This window comes from Solanum dulcamara, chromosome 1 (assembly GCF_947179165.1).
Source record: "Solanum dulcamara chromosome 1, daSolDulc1.2, whole genome shotgun sequence".
NCBI lineage: Eukaryota > Viridiplantae > Streptophyta > Magnoliopsida > Solanales > Solanaceae > Solanum > Solanum dulcamara.
The window spans coordinates 11,003,235-11,027,327 of NC_077237.1; the positions used below are offsets into that span (position 1 = coordinate 11,003,235).

Sequence of the window (24,093 nt, forward strand, 5' to 3'; positions counted from 1 at the left end):
AAATCACACTTATGCAAATTCATATTAAAATAAAATGAGAACTTACCTATTTGTCGGTAAAACATGTGATAACAAGTATTCTTTGAAATAAAATCCAAAAGAGAAGTCACTATAAAAATAACAACGCATATATAATAACAAACTGATAATTTTAAAGCTAAATTTCTAGCAAAGTTATAGTAGAAAAGCATTCATTCACCCAAAATGTAAAAAATTAAACCCAATCTTCTCATTTCTTAGATGTAAGCAATGAAATATTATTTTTTATTCTTTTAAGAAAAGTCAAAAACTCTCTATAATTGTTTCCAAAAATCACCCCTTCTAGTGTTCAACTAGTGTGCTAAAAAACCAACAATAATTATTTGGTCTACAATAAACAAGCATATGTGAATTATTTGCTATAGAATCCAAAACAAGGAGGACATTGTCAAATTCTCTTAAATAAAAAACAAGCTAGAATATGAATATAAGACCACATATTTAGTACTCATTTTTTGCCTTCAACTTACAATATAGTGAGAGGCATGAGGCCCATAAAAGTAAAGAGCCCAAATCCAGTGGTCCACATAACAAATTACACATTGGACTTTATAGTTAATAGCATCCATGACCATCATTAGTAAACTAGGAAATTAATGAAACCTAATTTCCATTACATGAAAAAAAAAACAAAGAGGGTTAATAAAATTGAGTATATATATTATAAAAAGACTTGGCCATATCATATTTTTTCAACTACCATAAGAGATTATTAAGTTGAGATGAAGCTTGTGAATCCTCTTCATCATGTGATGGAGAATGAACATGTCTCCCTTCATATGTTGTTATCACCATTCTTGGATCTTCTGCTAATCTTTCAACTCTTTTCTTAACTCTACAATTATCTTGTGTACATCGATAATAGCTCCTGCAAGACATAAGCATGTTACAATTTATTTATTTATTTTTACCTAATATTTATTGTCAGTAACGACAGAGTCAAGAATTTTTGAACTACCTTTATTACTATAAGAAAATTCAAAAGTTAATACAAATATGAAAAGAAAATTCAATTGAATCCCTTTTCTTTAGGAGTGACAGTAGAGTACTACAAAGGAGTTCAGACGAATTCAGTAACTTTTATATAGATTCTAAAACATACTCCTATTAAATATGTAAAAAAAATATTTAATTGCAAATTCAATAACTAAGACGAGCAATGAGATTGATGGCAGTTCAGTATCCATAAACTTCAAATCCTAATTCCATCTCTATCTTTCTTAATTGTGGCTTTGTCTACCGTACCATAAGCAAATAACCTTAACTAGCTTAAAATTGACCAAAAAAACAAATAAATAATATATGTGTTGATAATAGATAGCTGATACTTTACGAAATAGTTAATATATGTAAAAACTGATCGAATACCAAGATCAAGACGGTTCAAATATCGTCGGATTTGACTGAAAATATTGTACCACACATCATCATGTGCAGAATTAGTCGATATATGTATTGATAACAAATAATTAACACTACAAGATAATTAAGGTAGGCAAAAACTGATCGAACACTAAAACCAATACCAAGGTGGTTCAAATGTTGTCAGATTTGACTGAAAATGTCGTAGTAACACAAGTTATTGGAAATAATTAAATGCAGGCACAGACAGGAAATATCACAAGTTTCTTATGTCTTTTCATGTCCAATTTGAACAGCGTTTTCTTTTAATTAGCCTTTGTGGTGACAGCTGCCAAAACCTGCAGAGAGTCCCTAGTCTATTATCATGTATATATATATATATTCTAATTACTAGTAGTAGATTTTGGGCCAGAGACTAATTATTTCATTTGTTCAGTATAGGACAACACGCGTATCTGCATCATATTCATCCACAATTTAGAACAACAGAAAAATACCAATAATGAAGAAGAAGACAAATACAAAGAGAATTCTAATACTTCCACGTTTCAATTTGCCTGTCTAAATTTGTCTTGAAACAAAATTTTAAAAAGTAAAAGTGACTTTCGAATTTTGTAATTTTAAATTACAAAATAAATAAAAAGTATCAAAATGTGATCTTAAACATCTTACTTATATAAAAAGTTAAAATTAAAAAGTTGTTGAAAAAAAAAACATTACGTTCTTATTTAAAGAAACAGAAGAAAAGTAAGATAAATAAATTAAAATACAGAGTATGTGTTACAAATAGCATATTTCAATTAAGGCTAAATGTTGGACCTATTTATTTTATTTTGAGAACCAACTAGATGGCTTGAACAAAAAACACTCTAGCTAGATTTAGAGCATGTTTAGACAAGTTTTTTTTTAAGTTGAAAATCTCAGTTTTTCACTTTCAGCTATTAAAAGCTGTTTTGCCTTCAAATGAAGGTTCGAAAGCATTTTTTTCATATATTCAAACACCATAAACGAGCTTAAAACTATTTTCTTCGTTCCATTTTAAGTGAATTTTTGAGAAATTTTTCATTGTTCAAAATAATTGAATTGTTCACAGTTCAAGATAAATATTTGAAACTTTTTTCATATTTGTCCTTTCATCTATTGAAGTTTTATATTTTCTAGAAGATAAACTACACTACTTGCAAAGTTATATTTATGATTTTACAAAAAACAATAGTGAAAAGTATGGTTCAAATTATGTCATTGAATATTTTTCTTAATATGTGTGCATTGCCTCACAAATTCACTCAATATGGAATGAAAGGAGTATTTTAACTTCAAAAATACTTAAAATAAGTCTATCCAAATAGGCTCTTACCTTTAAAGTCTAAAGTGCTCTTGTTGGGGGTGAGGGTGGGGGTGGGGGGCTTTAATACTTTATATCTGAAATCTACTGGTTCAAATAATTAGGATTTAACAGATTTTAACTAGTGTCAGATCTAAAATTTTTACTAAGAAAATTCAAAATATTTTTAAAAAGCAAATATATGAAGATGTTGAGAGGATTCAACATTTATCATATACACAAAAAAAATATATTTTAACTTCATGTATATGATATAATTTTTCGATAATGAGACTTTCCGTACACTAGCTTGGCCGATGGTTTTAACGGTCCCTATAGAAACAGTTTTCACAGCTCAAATCGAATACCTCTACCTACTTAAGGGTAAAAGAACCTTTTCCATTTCACCATGCTTTGAATGACAAGAATCTCTAATGTACTAGATATTATTAACTCCAGCATTTAAAGCAATTAAGCAATGTAGTTCCCTAATGTTAGAACAGTTTGATGGATGTAATGCAATATAGAGCTGTTTGTAGGACAATGTGGGGGTGTTTTACCTAGTACAACAAAAAGGTTAAAAAATTTTTTTTTAAGGAAATGGAAATGAAATAGTGCACATATAGTAGCAAATTGCAAACTGGCAATTGCTGGATTCATTATCACTAGTGGCAGTGGCTTTAACAACAGTGGGCTCCCTTGGTGATCAAAAGTTTTTGCACTTTTCTCAAATTAAAATGAGTTTAATTTCCATATACTATATAGAATTTTTACACTATCACATGAAACAAAAGAAAAAAATCGAGTTGGGAGATGAAAGACATTTGATTTAGAAAATTTCATATCCACAAGAGATCATGATGTGTCCCATATCATTTTTGGACTTGTGAAACTAAGCAGGTTGAAAAGGTGTATTTAACCCTTCCCTCATTGAACAAAGGGGATTCGTAGGGCACTAAATCATTCATATTCTAAATAGGTGATCGACTTCAGAAAATCGATTTATTAATATTAAAATCCAAACGATTAATAGTGCTTTAGTTATAACTTGAAAAATAAAATCAGAAAATCGATTTATCAATTTTAGAATCTAAACGATTCATAGTGCTTTAGTTATAACTTGAAAAATAAGATTTAAAAAAACCTAGTACAAAGGATTAAACTACATTTGATAAGGGATGATCATCAGTTGAATACCTTTCATCGAAATTATACTAAGCTTATATATATAAAAAAAAATTACTTCTTATATATATAAATTAAATTGTAAATATCCTTAACAAAATTCTTAAAATTCTATTTGTTTTCTTTTTTTCTCTTTTAGAGGGGTTGTGGGTGGAAAGAGACAACAATATAACAAAGTAAACTCTTTTTTCAAAAAAAAGAAGCTCAAATATAGTTGTAATCATTCAACAATAAAAGTTTCAATTTACTATTAACCTAAAGAGGGGGTCCTCCATGGGATCCTCCCCATGTCAAACATAATTAAAGATGTAAAAGTGATCATTATTTCCTTTTTTTCTTTATTCATTTATGGGCCTTAGATTAGGGTTTTCCTATAGTACTACTTAGTGTACAAGAAATATAATGCATGGTTCTTTCAAGTATTAACAAATGCCAAATCTTGATAATAAGTTGTTTCAAGTATTAATTAACCACTTAATCATGATGAGATTAATGGATCTCTCTTTATACTTGTAACAAGTAATTTTGCAATCATTTTTTAAATAATAATCTTTATTAATAATTTAAAAGATTATCAAGATGCAGCTCTACACCCAACACGCCCCAAAAGGCTATCATTTCATGAGTACCAATATATCGTTACTAATATTATTCAATCATTTTTATTTTTTTTTGTCTTTTGAGATTAATTATAACATTTACTTTAGCCCTCACACAAGAAATTACCTTACATAATATAAGCAATAATAGTACCAAACACCTAATGTTAGTATTAAACCACTAGGAATATCCCTCCACTTTGGACCAAAACTCTAAGGTTTGAAATTTGAGAATACAAATAATAACTAATCTGAGGATTAGAGAACTTTCCCCTTATATAGGCCTTGTAAGCAGTTAAATTTTATCAAATTATTTTATGAATACTAGCAAATCTTATCGCTGCACGAATTTAAATTAGTAGAAATTACGAAAATTAAACACCGGATTGAAACCTCCTAAAACATCAAAACCACTACTAAAGTCAATCTAATGACTAGCAAGTCAAGAGGGTGGCTAAACAATTAGTAATTTTTTTATTTGATATACATAAATGAGAGGCACAACATTTTATCAATGAAAATGAAGGAAGATTGTTGAAGGTTAACAAATAAAGAAGAAAGAAGAAATTAATATAATTAGATTGGAAAACAAAAAGTAAATTAAATGTATAAATAGAATGGAAAAAACAAAAAGTAAATTTAGTATTAAATACCTGGGATGTTGGGTGTTTTTGACAACTTTCTGGCCATATTTTCTCCATTTATAACCATCATCTAACACATCCACATCACTCATAGTCTTGAAACAAAATCTTGGTTCTCTTACTTTCCTTCTTGATGATTTGATCTTCTTCATCTTAATTGATGAAACCCCTAAATTATGATCATGATCAAACTCCCTTCTCTTAATAATATTGTTCCTCTCATTCACTTCTCCCCATGCCCTAAAATCCATCTTACACATATTAGTCATAAGAACTAAGCTATACATGAAAAAAAAACTTAATTTTGAAAAGAAATTAAGGTTAAACTATGTTATTCCGACTCTCCAAAACCGATGTTGCATCCGTGTTGGTTTCTTCAATAATTAACTATTTTTGGAGGTTCTTACATGCACATGACCACATTTTTGAAAAGTTTGAACTATGTTATTTGGTCTCTTCAAAATTTATGTTGGATCCTTAAAAATAGACTATTTTTGGAGATCGGATAATATTTTTGAAGAGATCAAACAACATTTAGAAGAAATATTAATGATTACCATGTATTTGGATTGGATTTTTGCCAGGAAAGAAGATGGGGTCCTCCAAAAATAGAAGTAGTAAGGTCCTCTTTGTGCCTTGGATCATGTGTTGATTCAATATTTAAGGAATGATCAAAAGAGGGAGGGATCATAGTGAGGGTTTTTAGAGTATTATTTTGGTTGTATCCAATAAATGGTAGAGTTGTAGTTGTAGTACTAATTATGCCCATATTGTTGCAATTTGGAGGAAAAGAGAAAAATCCTAGTTGTGATGATATATCTTGATGATCCTCAAACAAGCTTTGGCTAAACATTGCTCCTTTTTTTTCTTTCTCTCTCTATCTCTCTCTGGGTGTGTGAGTGAATGATGTAGAAGAAGTTGGGGTGTATGAAAAAACAGGCAGTTTGATTTCTTCTTATAAAAGGAAAAGAGTTTGAAAATGTGAGGACAAATATTTGGTGACACTACCACAAAGGAAATAAAAAAGGTGATCTTTATAGGTACAGTTTAGTTTAAGTTAAAATAACCAAATGGCTTGGGTGACGGAGACAGAAGACAGAATTTCTACTAACAAGATTTTAAAGAATTATAAAGTAAATATAGTAAGAAGTTAAAGAGATTTAATAATTACTATACATGAAAAGTAATTTTGGTCTTATGTATAATATGTTTTTTTGATAAAGGGATCAGAGTTCAAATGAACACTTTGTTGTACCATAGTTTCGTTGATACACGTAAAAAAGTGATATAGAGCCATCAAAAAGTTAGGTCATGACGTAAGAATTATTCAAAATTATATAAGAAGAAATATAACAGGTGAATTTCCTCGATCAATGTGAGATAACTTAATTATTCCACTTCGAACGTTAAGGACTGAACACGTGATACATGAATTATAATATGGGAGTTCAATATTAAATAATTAAGTTCAAAATAAGAACTTGGGTTGTTGTTATAATGTAAAGAAAATGGATAATAATATAATCAATAAGAAAAAGGTAGTTCTTGAGAAATTAAGTTTCAAAGTTGTCGTCATTTGATTAGGATGTCATATGTTCAAGTTTTGAAAACAGTTTCTAACAGAAATTCAAAGTAAAGTTAGGCTCTTGTGGTTGGATCCTTCCTCAATCCTTATGCATAGAGAAAATTTTAGTGCAGTGAATTGATCTGCTTATTAAGTGTTGTACAATGTGTTAGTAGTAGTTACTACCACTTACACTTAGGATTGGCTTTTCTAAACCAAAAGAAAACAAATTAAGTCAATTAGCTTTAAGTTGTACTGCATGTTTCAACTTTAACCAAAAAAGCAAAGGTAAATCCATGTGCCCAAATGTCAACCAAATCAGAACAGTAAGGAGGGGTGGGAGTGAGAACATGGGAGCTTTTACATGTCTTAATGCTCTCTGTTTGTTACTTTCTTTGCCTTTTTTGTCCAAAAAGTTGAATGACTTTTTAAATTTGTTGCATTCAAGTATCATGCACTCATTTGATAAATTTTCAATTTTTTTTCTTTATATAATTTATCTTTATTAATGGATCCAATGATAAAAGGGCAAGGAGATGAGTACAAAATAATGGAACAGAAACTCTATACAAAGTGGAGTGAAAAAGGTGTTAATTCATGATAGGCCTTTGGTTTCAAAAGAGAAAGGGAGGACAAGTTCAAACAATATGTACTAGTAGTGTATTTTCAAAAAAATTATTAGTGAAATTTAACTTGTAATAACAAATTAATTTCATTATCATATGTCAATACGAAATATAAATACAACAAAGTATTTTGTTAGAATTAACGATATATTATCCTCCACTCAACTCTCCCTATGATAAAATAATTAAGGTACGCTCAAGCTGATCCATCAATACTTTTGATAGAATTTTTGAAAAAACAAAAACACATTAATATATGGTAAATACTAAGATATAGTTGTTATTTAAGTAGTACATAAACCTACAGTATATGATAATATGTTTCATTATTATGGCATCAAAAAAAGCACAAAAAATCAAGAGCAATGATAATGAATCTTGGTTGCAAATCTATACCTCTGAAGATATCATGATGATGATGAGACGAAAGATTAGGGGCCTATTTGACTTTTTGGCTGCTATATAAAAGCTTCTTGCCTTTTTCCTCTATACTTTTTGATAAATTAATGTTACTTTTTCTAATCTTATTATTATTACTACTATTATTCCAACAAACACCACACAAGATTAGTTAATTTTCCTCAAGTTCCAAACAAACCTATAATATTGTTATGATCTCACTTCAATTGCACACATTAATCTATGTTAACTTTGGTTTGCAAAAATGCCATCATATTCATTGATGAAATTAACATAATTAACTTTCATTGAACAATAATGCTTTAAGATATAGTTTCTTGCCTAGCTAATTAATTTAGTCAATATCAACTTCATTTGATTGGCTAGTAATTCACTTTTATACTTTTATCTACACTTGTTATCATTGCACCGCTTGTGCTTATGATTTTTGTACTAGAAAAAAGTAATCATTAAATTGAATAATGTAAGATAAAAGGAAAATTAATTTCTTATATTCTGATTTCTAGATTAAAGATTTACGAAATATATTTAATTGGGTTGAGTTAAATCAGCCCTAAATAATCCAGCCTTTACATGAATAAAGGTGAGCTAACATCATTTTAATTTCCACTTAGCTAACATCATTTTAATTTCTGCTTATTCATACTTGTCTCATCAAATTATTGCTTTGAGGATGTTGAACAAAAATTAAGATGAGAAACAAGATACAAGAGCGAAGGGGAGAAGAAAGGGGAATTCCGGATCATTCATGCCTGATGAGTCTACATCCATCTCTTAATATCGTCGGGTACTATTAACTTCCCCGTTATTTTTATAACTGTCACCTGTAATTCGCGCAGGTGTGTACGCACCCCCCTGAGTGGACGAGAAAGAAGGAATTTCTCAGAGCAACCCCCAGATTTCAGATCTAGGAGTCAATTTTTCTGTATGAGCATTCGATATATGTATCAATCCGTTGAAGAGTGAGAATCACCACTACTGAGGATCCTTCCCTAATCTTAAATAGGTCATTTGAGGGTTCGCCGCCGTTCATTGCTGTAATATTATATAAATTCTTGGACTAAGTCCAAAATACCTTTAACATAATTCGTCTTTGGTTGAGTCTGTATAAATTTTTAAAGAAACTTTGTATAATCTTTTAAAGAAAGCCACACTCTTCAAAGTTTTTAAGAAAAAATTCTCATATGGTGTTCAGTATCATTGAGTTTCACTATTAAAAAGTATTACATATTCTTTATACAAATTAAAGCTTCATTTTCTTACCAACTTTTAATAATAAAATTTTAATTTATTCGCACAAAACATGTTTTTGTATTCAAAATGGCTTGACTAGGACAGCATAATTATGTATATAGTTTGGACATCTGTGAATAAAATATATTCAAAATACTGTTGTGTATATTTATGTATTTGAGTTTAATTGTAGAGAATACTTGATATAATATATATATATATATATATATATATATATATATATATATATGAGAGTTTAATTGTAGGCAATGCTTGATTTGAAGACAAAGTTGTAATTGAATTAGTTATATTGAAATTAATTACTTTAAAGACGGAAGCGAGAGATGAGGTGCTTTACATATCATGGAGCGAGGTATAAGTTTCGAAATGTGGGGCGTAAGTCTCAAGATCTACGAGGAGTATATCTTATGTATCTTCAATGATATAATTTTGTTACTTAATAAGAATATAAGCAAAAGTAAGATTTTCAATAATTTTGTCAATAAATTTAATTAAATTATTAATAATATGGAAGAAAAAAATTATGATTATTATTTGAGAAAGATAATAACACGAAAAATGATAATAATCAAAATAATTTTTAAAATAAAAATCATCATCTTTTCCATCACGAATCTCCGTATCTACCGTATCCTCAACTAATATACGCATTAATTCTTGTTTATATAGTTGAAAGAAGGAGAAAAAATAAGAAGTGTAAGAGCATGAACATATTTTTATGAAATTTATATTCTATCGATTACAGACATAATTATCTAAAAAATAATTTATAGCAATGTCATTTTCTATGAATGGTACTTTCTTTCATTATATATTTTAGAAAAAAACAGTTTAGCATGATAACATAACTCATAAAGTAAAAATATCAACATACAAATAATAATAAAGAAAAGATGGCATACGGTAAAACTACTTTAATATTGAATAATAAAAATCAAATTTAATGCCCAGGGAGTACACTTTTACATCTGAAACTTACACTTATATATGTTCATGACTTACATCTCAAATTTTAAGATTTATGCCCTATCAATCTATGCCTTTCACTTGTGTTTCGAAACATTTTTGGAACATTCCAATCTCAAAATTCGTCTCAAAAAATATTTTTAAAAATATAAATTAAAGATAATATACCTTATATAATTTCTAAAAAGAAATTATTTGTAAATATATATATATTCTCCACTTTATTTAGTAGAAAAAGAATTTGAAAACTTTAGAAATATTTTTGTTATTTTAATTAATTTATTTTTTAATAATTTATCTCGATAATATTACTCTATCTTCTGATATAAATAATTTATTCAGCTAATAATTACTAATTTTAATATAATTCATTTCATAACTAATAATAAAATTATCTATACTTATCTAGGTACCACCAAAATATCATATCTTAGCAGAAAATTTTTCAGATGAAAAGGAACCTAGGAATAATTAAGAAGAACTGGAATTGTCTATTTATTGGGACTTGAAATATTTTTTTTATGTACGTAGCTGCAGGTCTTCTTTTTTCTTTTTGGTTTTGGCGGTGGTATTTCCCCCATAAAAGATGTCATATATATATTTTATCATTTCATTAAATAAGTTGATTAATACAAAATCAAAATTAAAAAAGAGAAAGAATTATATATGTGAATAATGAATAAATTTATCATCTAAAAAAAAGATTATATATTTTTTATAATTTATATTATATATGTATTGTCTATTTTTAATTTATATTATAAAATTTGATCCATAAATTTATATTTTATAAAATAAAAATATCATTTAAATTTTGCAAGAAATAAAGACTTATATTTAACGTGAAGAGATTATTCTTACCATGTTAAAATGTTATATTAAAAAGTAACTAGTTACTATTTGTGTTGACTAGTGAATAATCCTTATAAAATTATGTATTTGAAATTTTGTAATCGAAAATAATTGATTAGAAAGGAACATGTGGAGATATGTGATTTATTAAGGAAAAACTACACAAAATAAACTAATTGTGAAACTATTTATCAAAATTGGATCCAACCCAAACTATTTACCTTAAATAGACTCATGGCCCAAACTATTTACCCTCTTACCCCACTTTCTCCTTAATAATGTCGCGCATGATGTCATGGTAACGTCAGCATCACTGCACAAAATATACTCTGACGGTATCAAGCAGTTTTGCTGAAGCACTGTCTCTTTCTTCTTGATCTCATCAAAGTATATATATATTTTTTCATGATATCAAACATGTATTTACGTCAGTACCCCTCCCTTGTTCCTTTTTGATACATCAGAATATATTAATGGTATCAAGCAATTTATCAAGAAGAAAGTGACAATGCATCAGCGAAACTACTTGATACCATCAGGGTATATTATATACTCTCATAATATCAAATGTGCGAAATAGTTAAAAACAAAGGGTATAAAAGTAATTGGAATATAATGGTAAATAGTTTTCTTTTTTGGAGTACAACGATAATTATCCCCTTTATTAATGTCGCGCTTTAGTATATACGTTTTGATATCTTGTTTAAATTGTATAAAAGTTAATAATAATTTTTACAACTTATAAGATTTTCATGTTTATAAACAAAAACATAACTAAAAAAATTCATTGTTTTGCTTCATATTAATCTAATTTTATATTATATATCCAAAATGGATCCAAAAATTCATAAATTTTGAATTCAAATAAGAATAAAGTTGACACGATTTCTGATTATTTGATATGACATTTGCATCTTTAAAGCACCTTCCCTATATCCACCAAATTTTACACAATCCATAATCATTATTTGCCCGTGGAATACGTCTTACATAAAATTATTACAATTCTAAGTTGTTGAAAATATTGCCTCTTGCTTTCTTGTGCATGTATGTGAATGTTCACCAAACTCTTGTCTTTTTTTGGACAAGTTGCCTCCACAATATGTTTGGGACAACAGCAAGAAAATAATAATATATGAATGTGTTTAGACGTGTAATTGTCGAAATTAAAGTTTGGTTGTTCCGTTCTTTTTTACTTATTCAAATTTAATTTCACACATTTTCATGAGTAATTAATAGTATATATAACAAATTCAATATTTTAAAAATGCATTGGGATTACTTTAAGTCAAAGAATCTAATGAAAATACCTTTCAACTTTCGCGGAATAATGATTAAATCTGTGCACACAATATCCTTCTTAAACTCCATTTAAAAATCACACTGATTTTATTATTATTGAAAAATGCATGAGGAACAGGGGCGTATGCAGAGGGAGTCATCGGGTTCACATGAACCCATGCTCCTCTCTCGAGATCATATATAGTAATGTTATATTTTTAAAAAAATATTTAAATATAGATATATGAACTCACTCTCGAAGTATCATATAATGTGAGATTCGATGCACCTCTCTAAATGAGGTTAAAAATTTGAATCTTACATATACTTTATTTTATTTTTCTTTCTAAAATTAGGTAACACATCTCTAAGTGGTTATTGGTAATACTTTTTGCGTTTTAACTAATATTTTTTTTTATTTTGCTTTAATCTTTCAAAATTTTCAAGTTTGTCACATTGGAAGTTACTAATATTTTTAGCACCGTAAAATTTGTATTTAATTAAATCAAATGTGTCTATTAAAACTAGTAGTACTATATGATATAATATACCATCAATGGGTTCAATTGATCTTAATACCTTTGAAATGTAATACAACTATATATTTAAAAAATTACTATTTGAAATAGATAAGAATTAGTTTTGGACCTATAATTTTAAAATTTAACCAATTTTTAGTAATAAGAACCTAAATGTCCAATCAATCAAATTTATATTTTAGATCCACCTTTCGTAATAGTGCACCATCCTCTCAAAATTCTGAATACGCCTTTGATTGAAAAATGAATAGCTGTTAATAATAAGAATAAAATAAATATAAAATAATAAATTATTTTTTAATTTTTCGATTAAAGAAGTGAAAGTGGACATTTAAAATATAATAAATAAATAAAGACGATCCAATGGAATATATACTTAGGGCCGTCTGGTTTTAAAAATTGTTATGTTGAATTCAGTTGGTACTTATACAAAGTTTAATGGAAAGTAAATTATATGTATGTAAAGATATTTAATGAATTCTACATAACTCAATTATAAATTAATTAAACCAATTGTATTGGGGAAAAGCAGCTTAGATATATGTGTAATAGAACACTGGGTGAACACGTGGCATATGACATAAACAAAGAGTATCCATGAAAGCTCCTTAGGTAGAGTGGTCATCAATAGAGGATTATTAGTGGGCACAACTAAGGATATTTTTACCTGAAATATGTAATTTTCAACAAAAATTGATAGAAATTAAAATTGTATTGATGATTAGATTATTAAGCATACGCCTCCTTTATATAGGAATTAATATAAAGTTGTAGAAATTTAGGTTAGCTTTACTTAGATTTTTACTACATTACAAATACAATTACAACAGTATAGGTTACCTACTACTACTACACTTACATAGCCTAGTCTTATTGTTACTCCTAACAGCTTATAAGACTTCTAAAAAAATAATTTCCTAAAAATTTGATCAAACCTGAAAAGATTTAAAAAAATCATACAGAACACACCTTAGATCGCGTGAAAGGAAAATCAATTCCCTTTGCTTTATTTGGTCTTTTATTGTGGTTGAAAATTCTTATATTGGACAAAATTTACTATACTTTTGAAACGTAAAACCTCGTCAATATTACGACAATTCTATTCCTTGGAAATCCCTCATTGACTTTTATTTCATTATTATTATTATTTATTATTATTATTATTATTATTATTATTATTATTGTTGTTGTTGTTGTTATAAAATGTCTAAAAGAAAATATTGTAGAAAACATTTATAAGGTACACTCTTCATCTCAATATATTTACATCTTTATTAAATTTATTCATTTTAAAATACTTGTTAATTTAAAAAAATAAAATAAAGTATTTTTGCACATTTTATCTTTGTATTAATTACAACATTTTAGAGGAAGGAGTACACCATTGCTAAAATTGGCATAGAATATAAATAAATATTTATTAAAAATAGATAACTTTGTGAAATAAATTATGAAAATAAAATAATTAAAATATTATTTTTATGAATACTTTTTTTTAAAGACATGTAATATGTCACCTACTTATGTTTCTAAACCATTTGTTTTTGGATAGTGACGTAGCGCTAGCTTAAGCATGATGGAAAGCTTTACATTTTCTACGAATAAAAGAAATTCTACAATTAAATATCTAATTATATTCTTTTTGTAATTAATTTGAAAAAGAGAAAGTATATAATATTATGTTTTATTAAGAAATGAAAAGGATGGTGGACAAGTCATCATTCCTTTTTTGTCTCTTCTCCAAAAATTAGAGGGGCTATCATTTTCATGCCCCTACCTCCCCACATTTTTTGTATATTATATAGCTCAAATTTTTATTTTATTTTTGATTTTCTAATTCATGTTTGGAAGTTAACATTGGCACTCTAATTAAATTCAAATAGCATATTGAAGATCTCATTCAGGGATGACACTCTCAAAATAATTTTTTTTATATTTAGAGTTTGAATCTAAAATTTTTAATTAATGATAAAACAATTTCACTGCACTACAATCCATATTGGTAGTTCAAATTTTCATGTTTCTTCATTAGCTTCACATATTTTTAAAAGGTTAATCACATACCCAAATGAACTAAAAAAAAATTGGTCTAATTAAATCACCAATTATGAAAAACCCACTAATTGAAATGTAATGGGTAAACAATGACATTCAGGTTATGCATTATAGTTACAGATAAGGAGATGTGAAATTTATGATGAGATAACAATAATTTAAGATTTTAATATAGCTAACTTAAGAGATAATTAAGCATATGCATAGTGTTTCTTTTTAATTCTTTTACGTATGGTCTGCAAAAAACTTCATGACATAATTATGATCAATTAATGATAAATAATTCCACACGTCCTAAATTATTCACGAACGTGTACTTCTCAACGGCCAATTTCTTAATTATCATAGTAAAAATTTTGGATGAATAAATTAGTCATTAGTACTCAGAAAAAGAGAATTAATGTTCTTTGAGTCTAATATTATGTAAAGGTGTTATATATTGTATAAGAAGTTAAACAAATTTTCTTATAATAACTTTCTCAATCTTTTTTGTTTTTTTGAATATTTTGAATCACTAGCTACGTTAATTTGTGAATTTTTTTTTGTAAGTTTTCATGTATGTAAATTAATTTAAATTCAATATTCAAATCCATAATCAATATCTTCTAAATAACCTTGCATAATTGGGACAGAAAAAATAGTATCCTTAGAATTTAATCCTTTTGAAACGTCAATAATTATAGTTATGGCCACACCAATTCTTAATATGATAAAAGTGTAACGGGGCCCATATTAAACTTGTTCATGGTATTTGGGAGTATATGAAAACTAGTTCCTTTATTTCAGGTGACTATTTATTATTGGGTGTCACTGTAGGAAGTGGTAGACAATTTTTTGCTTCGAGAAGTGCTTGTTTATGAAGGTGTGTCAATCAAGTGAGAGGAGAGACGATGTTAGAATTTAAAGTTTATAAATTCAAAAAATTTAATTATTTTAAACTATTGAGTTTTAAATTAATAATTTATACATATTTAATAAATTAATTACTATAAATTTAAAATTTAAATAAAAATTACTGAATTCCCATAATCAACATCTCCACTCCTATTGATATATCTTGAACATGTGAGTGGTACTATGGGAGCATGCTATTTATATGAACAATTCGATCAACTAGTAAACTAGATAATTAAAAAGTTAAATCTGATTCTTGAAGAATATAATTAGATTGTTGGATAGTTCATAGCCTTAGATTATTTTCATTTCATTAATAACATAAAAATTCGCTTTTCATTAGATTAAAGTTCATTATTTTTTTTCTTTTTTTGGGTTAGTTTATAACTAAAACCTAATTGGATCTTATTTCTTGTATAGATAGTTACATTACAAATAAAAAAAATTGCCACAATAATATAATCGTCGTTATACTATACATAACATTAATAATATAATATGAATATTACAACTAATAAGTACTTTATATAAATATTCTCAAAAAATTTAGCGATTCAAAATATAACAACATTAACTTAATTGTGGCTAAAACAATTAGCAATAAAGAGCAAAGAGAGAATAAAATTGACACAAGCAAGCCCTGTTTTAGAGGTTAATGGATTTAACATTTGTCGTTTGAAAATTTTGATAAAACGAAACCCATTAAACAAATTAACTTATGTCAATTTTATCTTTTTATGGCTCAAGTAGATCCGTTCCAAACTCTAAAAAGAGGGGAGCATTAGGAGGATGGGCCACGTGCAGAAGTGTGATGGGATAGTAGATAGCTGTAAAATATTCATCATCATTGGAGATGGAGAGGGAGAATAGAAAGGTGGCAATATTTCATATCAAAAAGAATATTTATAGACAAGTCATTGTCATGACAGAGGCATGTCTCAATTGCTCACCTCACCATATATCATATCCAATCCAATCTAATATATATTCTGACACCATATATATATATAAACAAATTATGCAAATTCATTATTTAATATAGCTATAAATACAATTTAAAAGTGAATTTAAGAGCTCATATATAAATTTTTAAAATAAATTTATATATATTTTTTGTATTTTTAAATTTCGTTGCTCATATACAAATCTATAGAGGCTTATTTACATATCTCTAACGATTGTATTTGTATATAAACTGAATTTATGAACTCATACATAAATCTCTAAAGTAAATTTGTATTTATATATATAATTTTTTTGAAAATTCAATTTATATAATGCAACGAAATATATAAATGAGATAAGCTAATTTGTATAATCCATCAAGATATACAAAAAAAAAACTGATATAACAATTAAAGCTAAATTATATTTAAAAAATTTAATTATATTTTAACTCTCTGTTATTTTGAAAAGGTATACTATATATATATATATATATATATATATATATATATATTATATATAGGAAGAGATGGATTGATGGATGGATGGAGAAGAGGAAATGAGGGGTCTAGATAGACAACATTTCCCAGGAATATTAGATGGAGGTGTATGTAATCATTGTCATAGAATTGGAGGTGACCTTAGAATTGACACTTGGAATATATATACCCACTCCCCCTTCAAATAATGCACCTTCTTATGATTGATATATGAAATATCTTTGTCGAGTTTGGATCAAAATAAGTTTTTATTTTCTTAAATAACTAAACGTATGTTTTTTTTAAAAAAAAAATAAAATAAAATATTTCTTGAATATATATAGCGTAATGAAATGAAATTCATGCGTTATATGAGTTTGATCATGAAGTACAGTTTATGCTCAAAGAAGTTGAAGAAGACGAGATCTTTCTTAGAACATTGCTAAAAAATTCGAAAGAAACAAGAGACAACTTGAAATAGTAATAACGAGTATCTGCTTTACAGCCCGATTAATTTAGATTCTCACTGCGTAGTCTCATTTGGAAGAAAGCATTTTCTACCAAAAATTTTTTATAACTAAAGCTCAAACTCGAAATTTCTGATTAAAAAAAGAGCATTCTCATTCACTGCACTATATTTTTTGATGGTATAAATACTACTTTTCCCCTCCCCATACAAGTGCTACAATCCTGCTAAGCATCAACACTTAATTCTCTCGCAAATGCTACAATCCTCCTAAGCATCAACACTTAATTCTCTCGCAAAAATTCAAAAAAAAAAAGAAGGTAAAATCCCATTACGTTGGATCTGGAGAGGGTAAAGTGTACGCAGATTTTACTCCTATCAAGATAGGATGACTGTTTCCGAGAGACTTTCGACTCAATATAAGCATAAAAAGAGGTCAGATACGATTAAGAAGTTCAAAGCGATATGGAAAAGCAAATAACGAAAGCGACACAGATAAAATAGATTAATCAAAGTACAGAAAGTAATAGATAATAACAGAAATCAGAGCACAAGAAATTATAGTGCGCTAATGTGCCTACTAATAAGGAAGAATAACAAAACTATCTACTAGCCTTCTACCCTAATATGGGTCCTTCACACTCTCCTATCTAAGGTCATGTACTCGGTAAGCTGTAACTGCGTCATGTCTTGTCTAATCACCTCTCCCCCCCCCAAAATCAAATAATTCTTATTTTTAATACAATTTTATATAAATTATTATATAATTAGTAATTTTTTTGGTACACTATAATGTAGAAACTATCACGTGGCATATAATAATACGCAAAATTGTTATGTAAGACTTCTCCAATTAAAAAATTATAACCTAGTTCTTTTTATTAAAAAAAAAGAAGGTAAAACAATAGTAGTAACAATTTTAAGATCAATAATGTGGGACCAATTCCTAAACTTAAAGAAATTATATATTAATAAATTAAACATATAGTCCATAAAAAAAAGTCACAGGCTAATTTTTCTATGTTTGCCATTATGGAGTTAGCACTAAACAGTAATATACAATTTTTTCCTAAGGGAATGATTACTTGTGGCCTTATTATAAGGTTTGACATTACAACATACGTCCAAAAACATACAAGTTTGTGAAGTTTATTATAAACATTTCATTTCATTTTATTTATTTTTATCTCTTTCTTCTTGAACTTTATACTATTTGTTCATGTTTTTTTCCTTTTTTATTTATTTGTTGGTTCTTTTTACAATATATAGCCTTCTAGATGCAATGATGAACACACTGTAACTACTATGTTGCAGCACATGGTACTTACAATATTTTAAATGAGATAATGGGGGAAATATGAAATTAAAACACACAAAAAAAAAACACTTCAATAAAAGAGGCATTTAGCAATAATAAAAAAAAATAATGATAATATTAATTATCGTAAAAATATTTATACTGGGAATTAAATTAAAATTATTGTGTTAAAATTGTTAGTTTTTATCAACATCAATATAAAATGCTGTTAGTTTTTATCAGTATCTATATAAAATGCGGGTTATAATTACTTATATTTATTGTTATCATTAATATAATAATAATTATTATATTACTATCATTAAATAATTACTACAAAAGTTCTTTATTTGTTGTAGTGCATCCCCTCTCTTGCTTTTCTTTGATAATATAAATTTGGATGTGAATATAACGCCATTCTCCTTCTCATTCTTGATAATTTTCTTGACTTCAATTGATAGATTTAATGGTAAATAAGAGGTTTTATTATATAAATATTATTAATTTATGTTATTTTATTTGTAGGAATACATAAAGGGACACGAGAGAAAAAGGGGGATTTTTTTATTTAGAAAGTACATTACCCGAAAATGCGGCATGTGGGTTTATACGCTATTATTTTCATAGAGATATTGTATACGGGTGAATTCATTTATTATAGGCACAAATATATTATATTTTACTATTATCAAATATGTAAATATAATGTATTCCAATGTAGAGAGATTGTATTCGCATGAATATACTTATTATGTGAACGAATATAATATAGTTCACTATTTTTATAGACACAAATACAATATATTTCATAATGTTTTGAAATCAATATATTATGTTGCTATATTTCGTAATCAAGCAAATTTTGCTATTTGGCAATAAATTCAGGAGGAAAAAAAGAAAGGAAATTAAAGAAAAAAGAAGTACACTCTGTTTGGTCCATTTTTTGAGATTGAGTTGTATGTTTTTTCAAATTAAATTGTTCAATTTCGTGAAAACATATAGGTAAAATATTTGACTTTCTGCATCTGCTTCTCATTATTTGGTTGATTTTTTCATCTGGGTATTCGCAACATTTGATATTGGGCTATGTATTATCCCATACTGTTCGACCACCAACACCGTGGACAGTGATTTGAAGGTGTTCGACAAAATTTCTCAACGAAATATTGCTTTATTAAATGCTATTATTATTGGGTTTTTGGCGCAAAGATTCGTTCAACCCAGGATTTGCTACCCACACAACTCAAAGGTCGTTGTGAACAACATCTTGGCAAGCCGACGTGGACAGTAACTTCGATGTGAATAGTAACTCCAAAGTGAATAGTACTCTAATGTGAACAATATTTTTCGGCGGCAACCAAGTTCATTTCAACTAGAGTTGGTACCTCCGATTTTCATATTTTTCCATATCTATTCTTTGCTCATATAATTGTAGTTACATTTTGTTGACTTTAAATCTTTGAATAATTTATTAGTTCATATGCGTTTTCGTGGCTTTGGATAATGATGGTAGACTAGGGTCATGTTCTCGCTCAGGGACGGAGACGAGGGTAAAGAGGGGTAAGTGGGTTAAAGGGGCGTCTAGATTGAGAGTATGTTCTTAGAACATTAGGACATTGACGAAAAAATTGGTAGAGCTAGTTAAGATTCTAAAGAAGAGGAAGATTAATATAGCTTGTGTACAAGAGACCAAATGGGTAGACTCTAAAGCTAAGGAGGTAGACGGGTATAAGCTTTGATTCTCTGGTAGATCAAAGTATAGGAATAGGGTAGGAATTTTAGTAGACAGTAATTTAAGTGACCAGGTGGTGGAGGTTAAGAAAGTCACTGATAGGATGATGTCGATTAAGGTGATCGTTGAAGGGATCACATTGAACATTATTAGTGCTAATGCGCCGCAAGAGGACTTAGGCGAGTAGGATAAAAGGCACTTTGGGAGAATTTGGACAAGTTAGTGGGAGGCATACCGCCTACTTAGAAGCTTTTCGTGGGAGGAAATTTCAATTCATCGGGTCTATTTCGGGAGGGTATGATGATGTGCATGGAGGTTTTGGCTTCGGGGACAGAAATGGAGGAGAAGTTTCACTTTTGGATTTCGCAAGAGCTTTTGTGTTGGTGATAGACAATTCGAGTTTCCCAAAGAAGGAGGACCACTTGGTAACCTTACGGAGTGCGGTGGCTAAGACTCAGATAGATTTTTTACTCCTTAGGAAGGATGATAAAGGTCTGTGCAAAAACTGTAAGGTCATTCTGATCGATAACCTTATGACCCGATATAAGCTCTTGGTGATGGATTTAGGGATCAAGATGATGAGGAAGAAGAGGGTCAGGGATGACCAACCTAGGATCAAATGGGGGAGTTTGACCACGGCTAGCGCCCTGGAAATGGAAAAGAAATTGAAGGATATGGGGGTCTGGTATAGTAGTAGGGATGAGAACACTATGTGGGATAGGACGACTAGTTGTATTAGGGTTGTAGCAAGGGAAGTGTTGGGAGTCTCAATAGGTAGCCATGGCCGGCATCGAGGGGACTGGTGGTGGAATGGAGAAGTGCAAGAGAAGGTGAAAGCAAAGGAGATAGCGTATGCAAAGCTGATAAAAAGCAAGAATGAGATGGAGAAGTGGACGAATAGGGAACTTTATAAGATAGCGAGGAAGGAGGCAAAGTGGGCAGTTTTGATGGCAAAAACGGCCGCTTTTGAATGCCTTTATACTGAACTAGAAGAGAAAGATGTGGATAGCAAATTGTTCAAGCAAGCCAGGGTGCGAGAGCGAAAGGCACGCGATATAGATCAAGTGAAGTGTATTAAGAACGAGCATGGAAAAGTATTGGTAGAGGAGACCCTCATTAAACAGAGATGGCAATCGTACTTTCATAAACTCTTGAATGAAGAAGGGGACAGAGAGATTGTGTTGGGAGATTTGGAACATACAAGGAGGCTTCACGATTTTGGGTGTTGCAGGAGTATTTCGATTGAAGAGGTTAAGGGTTTTGTGCGTAGAATGCGCTGGGGAAGAGCGACAAGACCTGACGAGATTCTTGGGAATTTTGGAAAAACGTGAGCTCGATAGGTTTGGAGTGGCTGACTAGGTTGTTTAGTGTCATTTTTAAGACAGTAATGATGATCGAAGAATGAAGGTCGAGCGTAATGATCCCTCTATACAAAAACAAGGGGGATATCAAGAGCTGCAACAATTATAGAGGTACCAAGCTTTTAAGCCATACTATGAAAGTATGGGAAAGAGTGGTAAAGATGAGGGTTAGAAAAGGCGTGTCTATTTCAGAGAACTAGTTCAGATTTATGATGGGACGCTCAACTACAGAAGTCATCCATCTTATGAGGAGACTGATGGAGCAGTATAGGGAGAGGAAGAGGGACTTGCATATGGTATTTATCGATCTAGAAAAGGCTTACGATAAAGTTCCACGAGATATACTATGAAGATGTTTGGAGGCTAAAAGTGTACCTGTGGCATACATTAGGATGATCAAGAACCTGTATGAGGGTGCCAAAACCAGGGTAAGGACAGTAGGATGGGACTAAGAGCACTTCCCAGTTGTGATGGCATTACATCAAGGATCATCCCTTAGTCCATTTTTATTTTGCCTTGGTGATGGATGGATTGATGCGACAAATTCAAGGTGAGGTGCCATGGTGTATGCTTTTGGTGGACGATATAGTCCTGATCGATGAGACTCGTAGTGGAGTTAACGCTAAGCTGGAGGATTAGAGACATACCTTGGAGTCTAAAGGGTTTAAGTTGAGTAGGACCAAGACAGAGTACTTAGAGTGCAAGTTCAGAGAGACACCTCAAGAGGTTGGGGCGGAAGTTAGGCTTGGTGACCAGGCCATCCAAAAGAAAAGTAGTTTCAAGTAACTTGGGTCTCTCATGCAAGGCAGCGGGGAGATTGATGATAATGTCACATATCGTATTGGGGCAGGGTGGATGAAATAGAGACTCGCTTTCGGTGTGCTTTGTGACAAGAAGGTGCCACCACAACTTAAGGGCAAGTTCTACAAAGTGGTGGTTAGACCGGCTATGTTATATGGGGCAGAGTGTTGGCCAGTTAAGGTCTCCCACATTCAAAAGATGAAAGTAGCCAAGATGAAAATGTTGAGATGGATGTGTGGGCATACCAGGAGCGACAAAATTAGAAATGAGGTTATTCGAGACAAGGTAGAAGTGGATTCGGTGGAAGACAAGATGTAAAAAATGCGATTGAGATGGTTTGGGCATGTGAAGAGGAGAGACACAGATGCCCCAGTGCGCAGGTGTGAGAGGCTGACCATGGATGGTTTCAGAAGAGTTAGGGGTAGGCCGAAAAAATATTGAGGAGAGGTGATTAGGCAGGATATGACGTAGTTACAACTTACCGAGGACATGACTTTAGATAGGAGGGTGTGAAGGACTCATATTAAGGTAGAAGGCTAGTACATAGTCTCGTTATTCTTCTGTATTAGTAGGCTCATTCGCGCACTATAATTTCTTGTACTCTGACTTCTGTTATTATCTTTCAATTACTTTCCATATTTTGATTACTCTATTTTATCTGTGTAACTTTCGTTATTTGCGTTATTCGTTATTTGCTTTTTCATAACGCTTTGAACTTCTTAGCCTTATCTGACCTCTTTTTATGCTTCTTTTAAGCTGAGGGTCTCTCGCAAACAGACGTCCTACCTTGGTAGGAGTAAGTTCTGCGTAAACTTAACCTCCTCAGATCCCACGTTGTGGGATTTCACTGGATTGTTGTTGTTAGTGTAAGCAAATTTTGCTATTTTTCATAAATCTGAACGCAAAATAATGTTATTTACGACGTTTTGTTTTTTATAGTTTCTTTTTAAGGAGCCCTTACAGGCTTTAAAAATCACACTTGTTTCTAATAAAATATAACAAAATAATTTCTAATATGTTACTAATTTAATATTATGTTTTGACCTTAACTTCAGTTATGAACTGTGCTAATTAATTACTCGCTTAAGGCACGTTTAACAGAAAATTATGTGATATAACAACTTAACCCACTAATTATCCATTTTAGGAATACTTTTAATTAGTACTAAAAAAATAGCTAGATTTGTTATGAAACTATATAAAACAATAAGAAGAATAAAGTAGGGGGAAGATACAAGACTTCTTATTCCTCTCACGGGATATTTAAGAGTCAGTTACAATGAAGGAAAACCCCTTTATTTATAGGGGAAAACTAAATTTGTCCCTAAGTAGAATTCTTAATTTTTCTCTTAATATCTCTACATAATAGACATTCACTATAATACAAATATGTTTATAACACTCACTC

General features: G+C 29.5%; 1 protein-coding gene across 1 annotated transcript; it reads right to left on the reverse strand.

The window, feature by feature from the left end:
* Positions 1 to 461: 461 nt before the first annotated feature.
* Positions 462 to 6,155, reverse strand: LOC129887094 (probable WRKY transcription factor 13). Its single transcript, XM_055962054.1, has 3 exons — positions 5,711 to 6,155; positions 5,163 to 5,393; positions 462 to 907 (listed from the first exon to the last, which is right to left on the reverse strand). Exons 1-3 carry the CDS (start codon positions 6,004 to 6,006, stop codon positions 736 to 738), a joined length of 699 nt encoding a protein of 232 aa, XP_055818029.1. The 5' UTR covers positions 6,007 to 6,155; the 3' UTR covers positions 462 to 735.
* Positions 6,156 to 24,093: the final 17,938 nt, after the last annotated feature.